The sequence below is a fragment of the Hyperolius riggenbachi genome, chromosome 1, assembly GCF_040937935.1.
Source record: "Hyperolius riggenbachi isolate aHypRig1 chromosome 1, aHypRig1.pri, whole genome shotgun sequence".
Classification (NCBI taxonomy): domain Eukaryota; kingdom Metazoa; phylum Chordata; class Amphibia; order Anura; family Hyperoliidae; genus Hyperolius; species Hyperolius riggenbachi.
In genome coordinates this window covers 604,961,072-604,975,124 of record NC_090646.1, presented here as the reverse complement: position 1 = coordinate 604,975,124, position 14,053 = coordinate 604,961,072, and the positions used below count along the sequence as shown (strand labels likewise).

At 42.0% G+C, this 14,053-nt stretch overlaps 1 protein-coding gene across 2 annotated transcripts in view; it reads right to left on the bottom strand.

Moving 5' to 3' along the window:
* Nucleotides 1-14,053, bottom strand: part of IPO11 (importin 11) — a 604,534-nt gene that overhangs the window by 334,520 nt on the left and 255,961 nt on the right. For both annotated transcript variants that reach the window (XM_068249679.1, XM_068249671.1), the window contains exon 22: nt 12,520-12,596. In XM_068249679.1, the coding sequence (XP_068105780.1) occupies nt 12,520-12,596 (77 nt within the window). The remainder of the gene's footprint in view (nt 1-12,519; nt 12,597-14,053) is intronic.

Genomic DNA, 14,053 nt, shown 5'->3' with positions numbered 1-14,053 from the left:
CTCTGTCTTCTGAAGCTTGTTATCTCAACTGTCAGTCATTGTATTTTATTTTTCTCTGCAGAGAAGGGTTCAAAAGTTCACTGGCCTGCTCTGTAAAATCATTTAGAATGCTGCATAGTGTGTAAACTGAAAATTTTAGAGAATGATGCAATGTTATAAAACAGTGTTTCTCAACATTTATTTGGTATGTACCCCTTTTAAAACCCTGTACTCACCAAGTGCCCCCTAGCATAGTAAACATTATCACAAGTACCCTTTGACAAATATATATTTAATCATAGTACATGATAGTTGGTTATAAACAATTTCCCAGCATTTACTATTGTTTTTATTTAGCTAAGGCACTAATTTGGTGGTGTTTAATTAAGATTTATTTTCTGAAACTCTAAATTTGTTATTCTTGGGTAAGTATATCAAGCCTGAGTACCCCCTGGAACCATCAGCAGTACCCCCTGGAACAATCAGCAGTACCCCACATTGAGAAATTAGGTTATAAAAAAAACACTATATAACGGAAAATAAAAATATGAGAATATTTTCTTTGCTACTAATGTTCTAGTAATTATCCGTACTACACAATCAATTCATTATATCATAATTTTGTTTTTGCCTCAGTGTCTCTTTAATGCATAGTTTTATATTTTCAGAGACAGATCAGGGCTACTACAAATAAGATTACAAGTCCCTTCAGGTATTGCAAAGTCACTTGAAGCTAAAGTGCGGTTTGTGAATTCTTAGCAGCTACAGAGGGGCCTGTTCAAAGCACAACACTGCACTAAACAGACACCCGCCATGTCCATTAACACGAAGATAAACTGCCTGCCCGTCGCCTTAAACGGCTACATGGTACAATTTCCAAATGCACAAATATGACAGATCCGCCAGGTCACTGCTCAGCTGCTTTAGCCGGGCCTCGCTGAGAGCCCACAATGCATCCAAAAGGAAATAAGATTTGTTATGCCAGAAACAAAACAAAAGCATCATCGATTTTTAGATTACACAGCGTAGAGATAAGCCGAGTCTCTGACATTCATCTAACAACAGTTTGAGGTGGTTAACGCACGACAAATGACTTCTCCTTTAATACATACAATGACCCCAGCTTTACACTCATCGAATAACTATGTAAAACAGATAAATACAATTAAACCATACTATGCTAAAAGGTTCTTGATCGATCAAGAGGGTTTTTTTGTGTTTTGTTTTCATTGCATTTTTAAACGTGCAAAAATAGGCTAAAGGCACAGATACTTTACTCAAAAATGTGGCTGATCACCCTTCCAATTTAATGATTTTATCAAATCGCGGATACTTAGACCAATTTCCAGAAAAAAAAAATCGGTTGATTGGATCGATCCAGAATTGCAGAAAATTCTCAGTTGCAAGGGCTCGACCGAGTGCACGGTGGTAATGGTGTTTGATATTGTTACTACTGACAGACCCAAGGCTGTTGTCCCCTCAAATGTATGTGTCCCCCCAAGCCTGTGCTTAATGTTAAAACCTTAATGGGAACCTTACCGGTAAAGAAAAAAAGGGTTTTATTTACCTGGGGCATCTTCCAGCCCCCTGCAGCCATCCTGTGCCCTCGAAGTCACACATGGCTCCTCTGGTCCCCCGCTGCCAGCTAGTTCCGTTTTTACCAACTGGGAGTCCGCCGGCCGCCATGCTTAAGTTTTTACGCATTCCTACTGGTGCAGGAAGCTATTGCAGACATCAACAAGTACATTTTTATGCGTTACGGTTATAATGCATTAAAGCGTGCTTGTGAGCAGAGTAGGCTAGTGAACTTTTGAACCCATTTAGAATGCTGAGTAGTGTCTAAACTGCAAATATTAGAAAATGATGCAATGGTATAAGAAACACTATATAACTGAAAATAAAAATTAGAATATTTTCTTTGCTACTAAAATTCTAGTAATTATCCGTATTACACAACCAATTCATTATTTCATTTTTTTTTTTCGCTTCAGTGTTTCTTTAATCAGTTGCTCTTAGTTAAAACTGAAAGAAAACTGATTTTCAAAGTAATGCCCATGTTTTCCTATGGCACTGTTCACACTTAACATGTTTTAACTGAAATCTTCTTACCAATGCACTGCTATGGAAAAACCGCGTACCAACGCACACTAACGCGTACTAACGCACACTAACGCACACCAACCGATTAAGTGTAAACGGGGCCTAAAGTTTTCAGTTCTGACAAGATCTTATTAGAACTGGGTAGAATTGTTGTAAGAAGAAAATGGTGGGCATCTGAAAGGAACTGATGGTGAGGTAAGTGTGTAATATTCATCAGCAGGTACATCAGGTGTTTATTTTAAATAATTTTACTTGGTTCTAGTTCCCTTTAAGGGATATAAAAGAATGATTTGCATGTTCATCAGTGATGCATTGTGGGACACTTCAGGAGCACAATCCAACCTCATCATGTTATCAGGTACCCTTTAATTCTTGATATAAACATATTCTTTTTATCAATCCTGTAGAGAGTTCACAGAAGTAATGGTCAATAGGATAACATTTTTCTCCTCCAAAGCATGTCATTATATCATGCGTGTGTATGATGTATGCAGTGTTCTCCCCAGGCTCTTTTAGCCGGGTGCTCCACCCGGCTAGTTTTGATGAGCACCCGGCTGTCATCAGCTCACCTCCTCCTATGCTGTAAGCAGACTTGTGCAGAGAAGCACCGGCCCTGCATTCTCTCATCTCGCCCCACCCGGCTACTTTTTCATGCCACCCGGCTACTATTTTATGCCACCCAGCTGGAAAAAAATTGTGGGGAGAACACTGTGTATGGATGCTATACCGCCCCAGCCTGACAAAAGCATATCTATGTACGAAATTGAAAGAACTATTTTTACACCTCTAGCAAAGATGTTGAAATTTCTCTGCTAACTCTTAATTACCCCTCTTAAAATGATATCCGCATTAGTTAGCTGAAAATATTTATGAAATGTTTTTCCTACATTTAATGAGAATTTCTGTCACTTTCGGGATAACAACTTCACATCTTTCACAGATTTTTTTTTTTTTTTTTAAATCTTCGAACGTTTCAGATTTATAGGAGGAGGGTGAGAGGATTGGTAAAGGTGTTCCCACAACCATGAATTCTGCTGACAGCTGAAGTGAAAATTGCCTTTGAATGATTGAAGCTGACAGAAACATAATGAACTAATATTTCATTTGAAATGTGCTACCGACACCAATGATTGCGAGCAATATTAATTACTATAGGTTACAATTTAATATCCAGAAATTGGGGGTATGGGAGGTAATGATGACCATATTAGCTTGACTGCTAAAACTCTTAAAGAGACACTGTAACATCAAAAAGATCCCCTGGGGGGTACTCACCTCGGGTGGGGGAAGCCTCCGGATCCTAATGAGGCTTCCCACGCCGTCCTCTGTCCCACGGGAGTCTCGCCGCAGCCCTCCGAACAGCCGGCGACTGTGCCGACTGTCAGTTCAATATTTACCTTTGCTGGCTCCAGCGGGGGCGCTGTGGCGACTTTCGGCACGGAAATAGACGGAAATACCCGATCTCCGTCGGGTCCGCTCTACTGCGCAGGCGCCGGAAACTTGCGCCTGCGCAGTAGAGCAGACCCGACGGAGATCGGGTATTTCCGCCTACTTCGGCGCCGACAGCCGTCAGAGCGCCTGCGCAGGAGCCAGGAAGGTAAATATTACGTCACCGCTGCACGGAGGGCTACAGCGAGACCCCTGACGGATGGAGGACGGCGTGGGAAGCCTCATTAGGATCCGGAGGCTTCCCCCACCCGAGGTGAGTACCCCCCAGGGGCCGTTTTGTCGTTACAGTTCCTCTTTAAAGAGGAACTGTAACCTCGGATTGAACTTCATCCCAATCAGTAGCCGCTAGCCCCTTTTCAACAAGAAATCTTTACCTATTCTCAAACAGATCATGTATGGCTGATATTGTGGTGAAACTCCTCCCATAGTGTGAGGTCATGGCCGTGGTCCTAACAGCTTCCTGTCTGTGAGCTTTTGCATTGTGGGAAATAACAACTGTTTCCACCTGCCAAGCAACGAGCATCTCCCTCTGTGCATATATATATATATATATATCTATAAATAAAAACAACCTTTTAGCCTATCGCATTGTTAGGGGGTGTGGTTGAAGATAATGACAGTTGGTGGTGTCTAGTTTTTTTTCAAGTCTGCCTGCAGTAAAGATGATTACATGCAGGCTCATTGTGGATCAAACAATATGGGGCAGCATGATGGCGTAGTGGTTAGCACTCTCGCCTTGCAGCGCTGGGTCCCTGGTTCGAATCCCAGCCAGGTCAACATCTGCAAAGAGTTTTTATGTTCTCCCAGAGGCTGAGTGGGTTTCCTCCGAGCACTCCAGTTTCCTCTTACATCACAAAAACATACAAAAAAAATAGTTACCGCAGTAGATGGATGCCTCTGGCTAGTCTAGAGGCTTCTCGATTTATCCACAAGCCGCTCCACCACGGCGGCTCCCCTCCTTGAATCCCTCCACTGGCTTCCTATCCAGTCCAGAATCAGATTCAAGATACTGTGTCTGACCTACAAATCTGTCCACAAAACCTGTCCAACCTACATTTCTGATCTTACTCAGAGGTACACACCTAGCCGCTCACTCCGCTCTTCCAATAAACTTTGCCTGACTGCCTCCTGCATCACCCAGTCCCATGCACGCCTCCAGGACTTCTCAAGAGCTGCTCCAACACCATGGAACTCCCTACCTCCACCCATTAGGGCAGCCCCCTCCTTCAACATCTTCAAGAAAGCCCTCAAAACTCACCTTTTCACTCTGGCCTACCACCCCTCACAAGTGCTCTAAACCCACAGCTGAACTCTGGTCCCCTACATTTCGTGTCCCTACCTCTTCCTCTAGATTGTAAGCCTTTGGGCAGGGTCCTCCTCCTTTTGTGTCCTACCTGATCATGCACCTCTATTACTGTGCACCCATGCTATGCATCTGAGTGAACCTAACTTGCCTAATCTCCATGCTCCCCTCCAGTGACTGAGTAAGCATTACCTTGTACTCATACTGTGCTGTGTGATCTGTTTTTTCTTGTATTCCTGTATTGTCATATTTCTGTATGTCACCCCTAAATATTATCTGTAACCTAAACTAATGTCCAGCGCTGCGTAATAGGTTGGCCCTTTATAAATACAATAAATAAATAAATAAATAAGCCCCCCATTCCTCCAAAGACTTCCTCTGAAAATAGTCAAGAGCTGGAGGGATATGTCCTCATAGCTGCACTGAATGAGTGGCTTTGTGCTACTGTGCAGGTGTCGCTGTACTTGCGCATGCTCAGTATTGCCATGCTCATACACAGAAGAGAGCGTGGCCATGGACAAGAAGAGGGTCCAGGCCAGTGGCATTGGGGTAGAGGTGGACTTTGGAAACTTCTGGAAAATCCAGAGGCTTCCCTCTACTTAGGTATCTAGTTTTGGTTTATATTTTCAATACAGGTTTGCATTAAAATGAAAGGTCAAGCCGTCTGGGGACTTCCTACTTCCCTGTGACCCCAGACTAAGGATAAAAATAAGACGCTGCACAAACCTTCAACAGAGAGCAAATATACACTTCTCCGTGCATCACAGCACAGCAAATGTTCCAAGAGAAATTTCAATTCGCTAAAAATGAACCAGTTTTCATATCGAAATGCGGTGAAGTCCAGCAATGCGCAAAAGGGGCATATTAATGAGCTGTGTCATTGTGTACACCTAAAACGGAGAGAAAGAAACTTTTCAAAAGTTAGAGTTCAGCGGTAGAGAGCTCAGCGGAACTTGCAGCAGAGCAAGAAAAAACAGAATACTGAGGAGCTGAAAGCTGGAGAATAACAGCGAGCCCAGAAGAAAACCAGTGAGTCACAGCTGCCCAAAAGAGAACACTTCAGTGAAAAAAAAACAGCAGAAGAAGAATGGAATGCACAGATCGGAGAGAGAAACAGTGGCACAGAGCAGTGAGGGTCTGTTACAAAGGGCGAATCATATCAGCTATGTACAGACACTAGATAACTGTTGCCTGAAATGATTTTTCATAATCAATTCAGAGGATGGTTTTGGAAGGATTGCTGCACAGTCTCTCTCTTCTACTGTTAGTCGAATAGCATACATGTGAAAACGTTGCGTGCTAATTTAGGTGTTAAATGAAAAAAAAAATAACAGTTTACAATTTAATTGCGGCAGTAGAATATCAGTAAATTTACTGATATTCTACAACCTGAATGATTTAGTGAAATATTGCCAATATATCGGTTATAACCTCTCCCTACTTTGACACAGATCTCTCCTCCCCAAGCAACCAATAACCCTTCCCCGGCAACTAATAACCCTCCCTGGCAACAAAAAAAAAAAACACGCCCCATCTCCCACAACTAATAACCCCCGCAGCCAAAAATGGGTGCCTGCTAAATAGCAGGTGACGGGGCTGCTTGCTATTTAGCGGCACCTATTTTTGGCCACGCCTATTATTACCTGCTCCGGTTAACCAGACTGGTCATGTTGGCAGAATAGAGAGAAGGCATGCCACTGTGGGGAATAAAATAGTGGTCAGCTGAACATGATCTGACATGGTCATTCACTGAACAGAAAGCCAGCGATGTCGGAGAATGCCTGTATTCTTTGAGCTGTTATACATTCAAGATGATCACGTGTACGTAACTTTCTGAACTCTTGCATAGCACACAATGAAAAGGCTTTATTCTTCACATAGTAGCTAAAGAACTCAGAGGCGTAAAGAAATCAGAGGCGTAGCAATAGGGGGTGCAGAGGTTGCGACCGCATGGGGCCCTTAGCCCAGAGGTATTACAGAACAGTATTATCTCTTTATTGGTCCTGTGCTGGTAATAACCACTTCTATAGATGCTTTGAATAGTGGTAATCATTAACACACTGTTCCCCATCCCCTTCTTGCACCTCTGACACTGTGGCTGCCCTTGTCAGGTTTTGGTGCGCCATATCCATTGTTATGTATAGAGTGCTTGGGGGGCCCAGTGTAAACTTGCATCGGGGCCAGTAGCTCCTTAGCTACGCCACTGAAAGAAATTGATTAAGAAATTCACTTCTCTGTGTTTGCAAAGGCCTTCGACACTGTTCCCCACAAAAGTCTGGTGCAAAAGTTGAGGATGCAAGGACTGGGGAAGAGTCTGTGTGCATGGATAGGGAACTGGCTAATGGACAGAAAACAAAGAGTTGTGGTCAATGGATCGTACTCAAAATGGGAGACTGTTAGCAGTGGGGTCCCACAGGGGTCTGTACTGGGTCCAATGCACTTCAATTTATTTATTAATGACCTAGTAGATGCAGTAGTGAGCAATGTTGCTATTTTTGCAGATGATACAAAATCGTGCAGAATCATCAACTCTCAGGAAGATAGTGTCATATTGCAACAGGATCTGGATAGGATGGCTATATGGGCACATAAATGGCAGATGAAATTCGATGTTTAAAAATGTAAAGTCATGCATTTTGGTTGTAACAATGGTCTAGCACCATACAAAATAAATGGGATACAGTTGGGGACATCAAACTTGGAGAAGGACTTAGGAGTACTCATCGACAACAAGTTAAATAATCGTACTCAATGCCAAGCCGCTGCAGCTAAAGCTAACAACATTTTGGGATGCATTAAAAGGGAAATAAAAACTTGAGATGCTAGCATAATATTGCCCGTTTAACGCTCTAGTAAGGCCACATCTGGAATATGGAATTCAGTTCTGGGCACCACATTACAGGAAAGATATTGCAGTTTTAGAGCAGGTGCAGAGATGAGCAACAAAATTGATATGTGGGATGGAAGGTCTCACTTACCAAGAAAGGTTTGATAAACTGGGTTAATTTAGTCTAGAGAAAAGACGCCTTAGAGGGGATCTAATTAACATGTATAAATACATCAGAGGGCAATATAAAAGCTTGGCGGATGAGCTTTTTGTCCTTAGGCCTTCTCAAAGGACTAGAGGACATGATCTGCGCATGGAGGAAAAACGTTTTAGCCATTTATTTAGGAAAGGGCTCTTTACAGTAATAGTGATTAAGATGTGGAATACATTGCCACAGGAAGTAGTTATGTCAAACTCTATACCTGCATTTAAAGGGGGCTTAGATGCTTTCCTTGTGTTGAAAGACATCCATGGCTACAATTACTAGGTAATGCCTAATGATGTTGATCCAGGGATTTTATCTGATTGCCATCTGGAGTGGGGAAGGAATTTTTTTCCCTTTTGGGGCTAATTGGACCATGCCTTGTAAGGGTTTTTTGCCTTCCTCTGGATCAACAGGGATATGTGAGGGAGCAGGCTGGTGTTGTACTTTTAGGCAGATTAACTGTCAAATTAGTTCTTATCAGCAAATGTGAATAGACTGCTGGATAGCTCTATTGACTCAGCTCTCCTTACTGGAAAACACTGAGGCTTAAAGGAGAACTGTAGTGAGAGGGTTATGGAGGGTGCCATATTTATTTCCTTTTAAGCAATACCAGTTGCCTGGCTGTCCTGCTGAACCTCTGCCTCTAATACTTTCAGCCATAGACCCTGAACAAGCATGCAGCAGATCAGGTGTTTCTGACATTATTGTCACATTGTGACAAGATTAGCTGCATGCTTGTTTCTGGTGTGATTTAGACACTACTGCAGGCAGAAAGCTGAGCAGGACTGCCAGGCAACTGGTATTGCTTAAAAGGAAATAAATATGGCAGCCTCAATATACGTTCTCCTTTAACCCTTTACTGTGCTTACTGCAGAAATTAAACCAAGTAAAACTTTAGTTTTTTTTTCCATGATTTCCAAAAATGTATATTCATATTTTTTCCATAAAGGTTATCATGCTGTTGCTAATCTTTTAGAGTGGAGAGGAAATTTTGAGTGTAGTTCCACTTTAAGGCAGTCTTCACCAATACATCCAAATCAAAAACGTTGCAAGTGGTTGAATAATAATTACAACCAGGAAACCCTCGATTTTCAAAACAATTGCACATCATGTGCAGTGAGCACACCACAATCGCTGCACCAAGCTGCTGCCCATAGTAAGCTGCTGCCACAGTTGCATCTATGCATACTTAACTGCTTGCCAACCGCGGAACGCCGATCGGGTTATTGGGCGGGAATCACTAGTGTGCAGCTAGGCCTTAAAGTTGCAGTGGCCATTTTAATAAAAAAAGTCCTAGTCACTAGGGGGTTTACAGCTCCTTTTGTGCCTTGGCACTGTAGCAAGGGCTTATGGGAGCTCAGTCTGGGCAGGAGGAGGTTACTAGCCAGAGATTTCAGAGGCAGAGAGGAGGAGGGAGGAGGAGAGGGGAGGGGACTGAATTTACACACAGGCAAGCTGATAGCATCTCCAGCCCTCAGTATGTGACAATGTGAAAAAACAGAACATGGCTGTTCTCATTGTATCACAGGAATAAATAATCATAAACCTTTGAAGCTGTTTGCAGCTAGATATGCTGTATAAACTATCTAAACTTTAGATGAGATATATAGACAAGTTACTTGTTATAGTTAGTTTTTCATCTCGGATCCGCTTTAGAGAGTAACTGTCGGGCATAGAAATCAACCATTAATTATTTATTTCTATCTGTTAAACAAGTAATAGTATGCTAACCAGGCAATCCAAAAGTTAAAATCTCTATTACTTTTCTTGTTGATAAATGATCATTCACCAGTTTACCTGACTCTTATTTGGTACACACAAAATTTGGTACACAAAAAGGAAATTGCAGGGAATGCTGGGTTGGCCTTTTTTGTTTCTGTACTTCCCCTCAGACTTAACTAATGCAGCCTGATTGGCTGAAGCCTCTTTCACTCCTGTTTTCCCCTCCCACACATCTGTTCCTCTCTGATTGGCCAATATTTCTCATGCTGAGACAATGTACTTTCTATAGTGGAGGGCGGGCAATGTGCACACAATCAGGCAGAGGAGAGTAAGGGAGGAAATTACATCAGGATTGGCTTCAAAATAGCCATAGTTAAAATGGGTAATGCTAAGAAGGATTTTCTCTTTTTTTACTGTAGAAAAATCACTAAAATCAAAACATGGACAGTGCAATACATATGTTATGTACAGTACAGACCAAAAGTTTGGACACACCTACTCATTCAAAAAGAGTTTTCTTTATTTTCATGACTATGAACATTGTAGATTCACACTGAAGGCATCCAAACTATGAATTAACACATGTGGAAGTATAGTACATAACCAAAAAGTGTGAAACAACTGAAACTATGTCATATTCTAGGTTCTTCAAAGTAGCCACCTTTTGCTTTGATTACTGCTTTGCACACTCTGGGCATTCTCTTGATGAGCTTCAAGAGGTAGTCACCTGAAATGGTCTTCCAACAGTCTTGAAGGAGTTCCCAGAGGTGCTTAGCACTTGTTGGCCCTTTTGTCTTCACTCTGCGGTCCAGCTCACCCCAAACCATCTCGATTGGGTTCAGGTCTGGTGACTGTGGAGGCCAGGTCATCTGGCGCAGCACCCCATCACTCTCCTTCCTGGTCAAATAGCCCTTACACAGCCTGGAGGTGTGTTTGGGGTCATTGTCCTGTTGAAAAATAAATGATGGTCCAACTAAACGCAAACCGGATGGAATAGCACGCCGTTGCAAGATGCTGTGGTAGCCATGCTGGTTCAGTATGCCTTCAATTTTGAATAAATCCCCAACAGTGTCACCGGCAAAGCACCCCCACACCATTACACCTCCCCCTCCATGCTTCACGGTGGGAACTAGGGCATGTAGAGACCATTCGTTCACCTTTTCTGCGTCACACAAAGACACAGTGGTTGGAACCAAAAATCTCAAATTTGAACTCAGACCAAAGCACAGATTTCCATTGGTCTAATGTCCATTCCTTGTGTTCTTTAGCCCAAACAAGTCTCTTCTGCTTGTTGCCTGTCCTTAGCAGTGGTTTCCTAGCAGATATTCTACCATGAAGCCCTGATTCACACAGCCTCCTCTTAATAGTTGTTCTAGAGATGTGTCTGCTGCTAGAACTCTGTGTGGCATTGACCTGGTCTCTAATCTGAGCTGCTGTTAACCTGCAATTTCTGAGGCTGGTGACTCGGATGAACTTATCCTCCGCAGCAGAGGTGACTCTTGGTCTTCCTTTCCTGGGGCGGTCCACATGTGAGCCAGTTTCTTTGTAGCGTTTGATGGTTTTTGAGACTGAACTTGGGACACTTTCAAAGTTTTCCCAATTTTTCGGACTGACTGACCTTCATTTCTTAAAGTAATGAAGGCCACTCGTTTTTCTTTACTTAGCTGCTTTTTTCTTGCCATAATACAAATTCTAACTGTCTATTCAGTATGACTATCAGCTGTGTATCCACCTGAATTCTCCACAACGCAACTGATGGTTCCAACTCCATTTATAAGGCAAGAAATCCCACTTATTAAACCTGACAGGGCACACCTGTGAAGTGAAAATCATTTCAGGTGACTACCTCTTGAAGCTCATCAAGAGAATGCCAAGAGTGTGCAAAGCAGTAATCAAAGCAAAAGGTGGCTACTTTAAAGAACCTAGAATATGACATATTTTCAGTTGTTTCACACTTTTTGGTTATGTACTATACTTCCACATGTGTTAATTCATAGTCTGGATGCCTTCAGTGTGAATCTACAATGTTCATAGTCATGAAAATAAATAAAACTCTTTGAATGAGAAGGTGTGTCCAAACTTTTGGTCTGTACTGTAAGTAGAGCAAGTATTTATTTACTTATATATGTGTTGTTTTTTTCTGAGGTAGTATGGCTGACAGCTCCTCTTTAAGAACACATGGACACACCTGCAGCTGTGTTCATATAGGACAACCACCGCACTAAGCCACTGCCCACACAAAACCACGGCCGCCCAAACTCAACCCAACTGCAACACCCACAACTGATTCCAAGTCCATGCATATTTACAACCTACAGTTAGTATACAAGATAATTTTGAAATAATTCTCAAAAACCTTGTAATATAAAAGATGACAGTTGGTGGTCAGAGTATACTTACAACTGTAGATTAATATTATAGATAAAAATATTTTTTAAAGTAAACCTAGAGCTTTAAAATAAACAACAGGACCAAGTATCTTCTTATACAGTAGAGCTACCTGAAAACGTTGGCAACCTTCATGATAAAAGTAAGCTCTTGCGGCATCTGGCCACTAGAGGTCACTTTAGGGAGACGAGGTCTTTGATATTCTGTGTCAGCAATATGGCTTCAAGTATCCAAACAGTGACTGCTAGTGGCCAGAATGAGCAGTAACATATCAAGAAGACTGTTGGATTCTACAAATCACATGAAACCGGAACTCTAGAATTTTTGCAAAACAAAATTACCAGTCCTCATTTTTTCTTTCTACTCTGATGATTTTGATAACCTAAATTGTTTGGATTAACTATAGATACCAGAAATGTTTAGAAACTGCACATGTGAAAAAAAAAATCTAATTTCTGACCTGAGCTTATGGTTGACCCTGCATGGGGTATCTTTGACAAGGATGAAAAGGTCAGCTTAACACATAAAAAAGTATAAATATCTTACCCAGCAAAGCCGACATGTTCTGAAAAAGCCGGAGAAGCTCAGGAGTTAATGATGGACAATTTTCCAGCGTTACTAACCTAGAGAAGAAGAGCATATTATTATTATTATTATTTATTGTATTTATAAAGCGCCAACATATTACGCAGCGCTGGACATTAGTTTAGGTTACAGACAAGGTTACAGCATAGTTTACATAAATACACAGGATATTTCCATGTTAATAACTTTTATTTTTCAAAGAACATTAAATGACATCTGAAGAGAGAGGTATATGGAGGCTGCCATGTTTACCGGTATTTCCTTTTAAGCAATACCAGTTGCCTGGATGTCCTGCTAATCCTCTGCCTCTAATACTTGTACATTGAAACTCTAAACAAGAATATGCAGATCGTGCGCTCTGACTGAATTAGCTACATGCTTGTTTCAGGAGTATCCTTTAAAGAGTACTGAGACGAATAGAAAACAAGTTTTATACATACCTGGGGCTTCTTTCGGCCCCCTTCAAGCTGATCGGTCTGAGATGTCCTCCTCCACAGTTTGGATTGACCTGGTATCTTCACAGGTGCAGAATTCTCCCGTTGTCGGGAGCGTGCAGGAGCACGCGGCCAGCCATGCGCAGTACGCATGAGGGATCCAGGCGGCTGAGGAGGATGGCAAGGGACCAATCAGCCTGAAGGGGGCAGGAGAAAGCCCCAGGTACAGTATGTATAAAACTTTTTTTTTTGCATTTCATCTCAGGTTTACTTTAAACTATTCACATTAAAAAAAAAAAACGTCCCTCAAAATGTTCACAACGCAATGTCTCTATTAGAGATGGTCAATAAGATGCTAATCATTTTCAGCTGATGCAAATGTTTACAGCATGAAACGACCAATCAAATGCAGCAGATGGCAATGTTCACACCTTTGGTGGTTGCCATCATTGTCTGTGTTACAAGTTACTACATGTATGTATTTTTGAGTGCAAAGGGTTAACATTGGTATCATAAGCACTACAAGCGCCCAATAGAACCAACAACAGAATATACAGCTATATTTTCCCAACTGTATCCTGCAGTGAGAATGTCCTTTCAGCCACCCATGACGAGGGAGGTGTCAGTCAAACACGACCTCCATTCATGTACGTTTTCGGATGTCAGGACACCCGGAGCATTATAACCGTATGAAGAGATGAACTCTGCGTGATGCCGTCTCGCAACAGCCAGCAAATACGAAACCCCCGCAGAGCTCACAAGCAATAAAATTACATTCTTCCCCCTCCTTCAAACAAGTAAAGCCAAACAATAACCACACAGGATAGATTTACAGACATTTCTACCGGTTGCTTGCTCTGCTATTATTAATTATCTTTCATTTCAGTGTTCTGCAGGTTATAGGCAAGTTACGGTATGTAATACAGGCTTGTAGTACTATGCTTAAAGGACAACTGAAGTGAGAGATATATGGAGGCTGCCATATTTGTAGCGTGTGTGTGTGTGTGTGTGTGTGTGTGTGTGTGCGTCCGTGCATGCGTAATGACATTCATCAGTTTCAC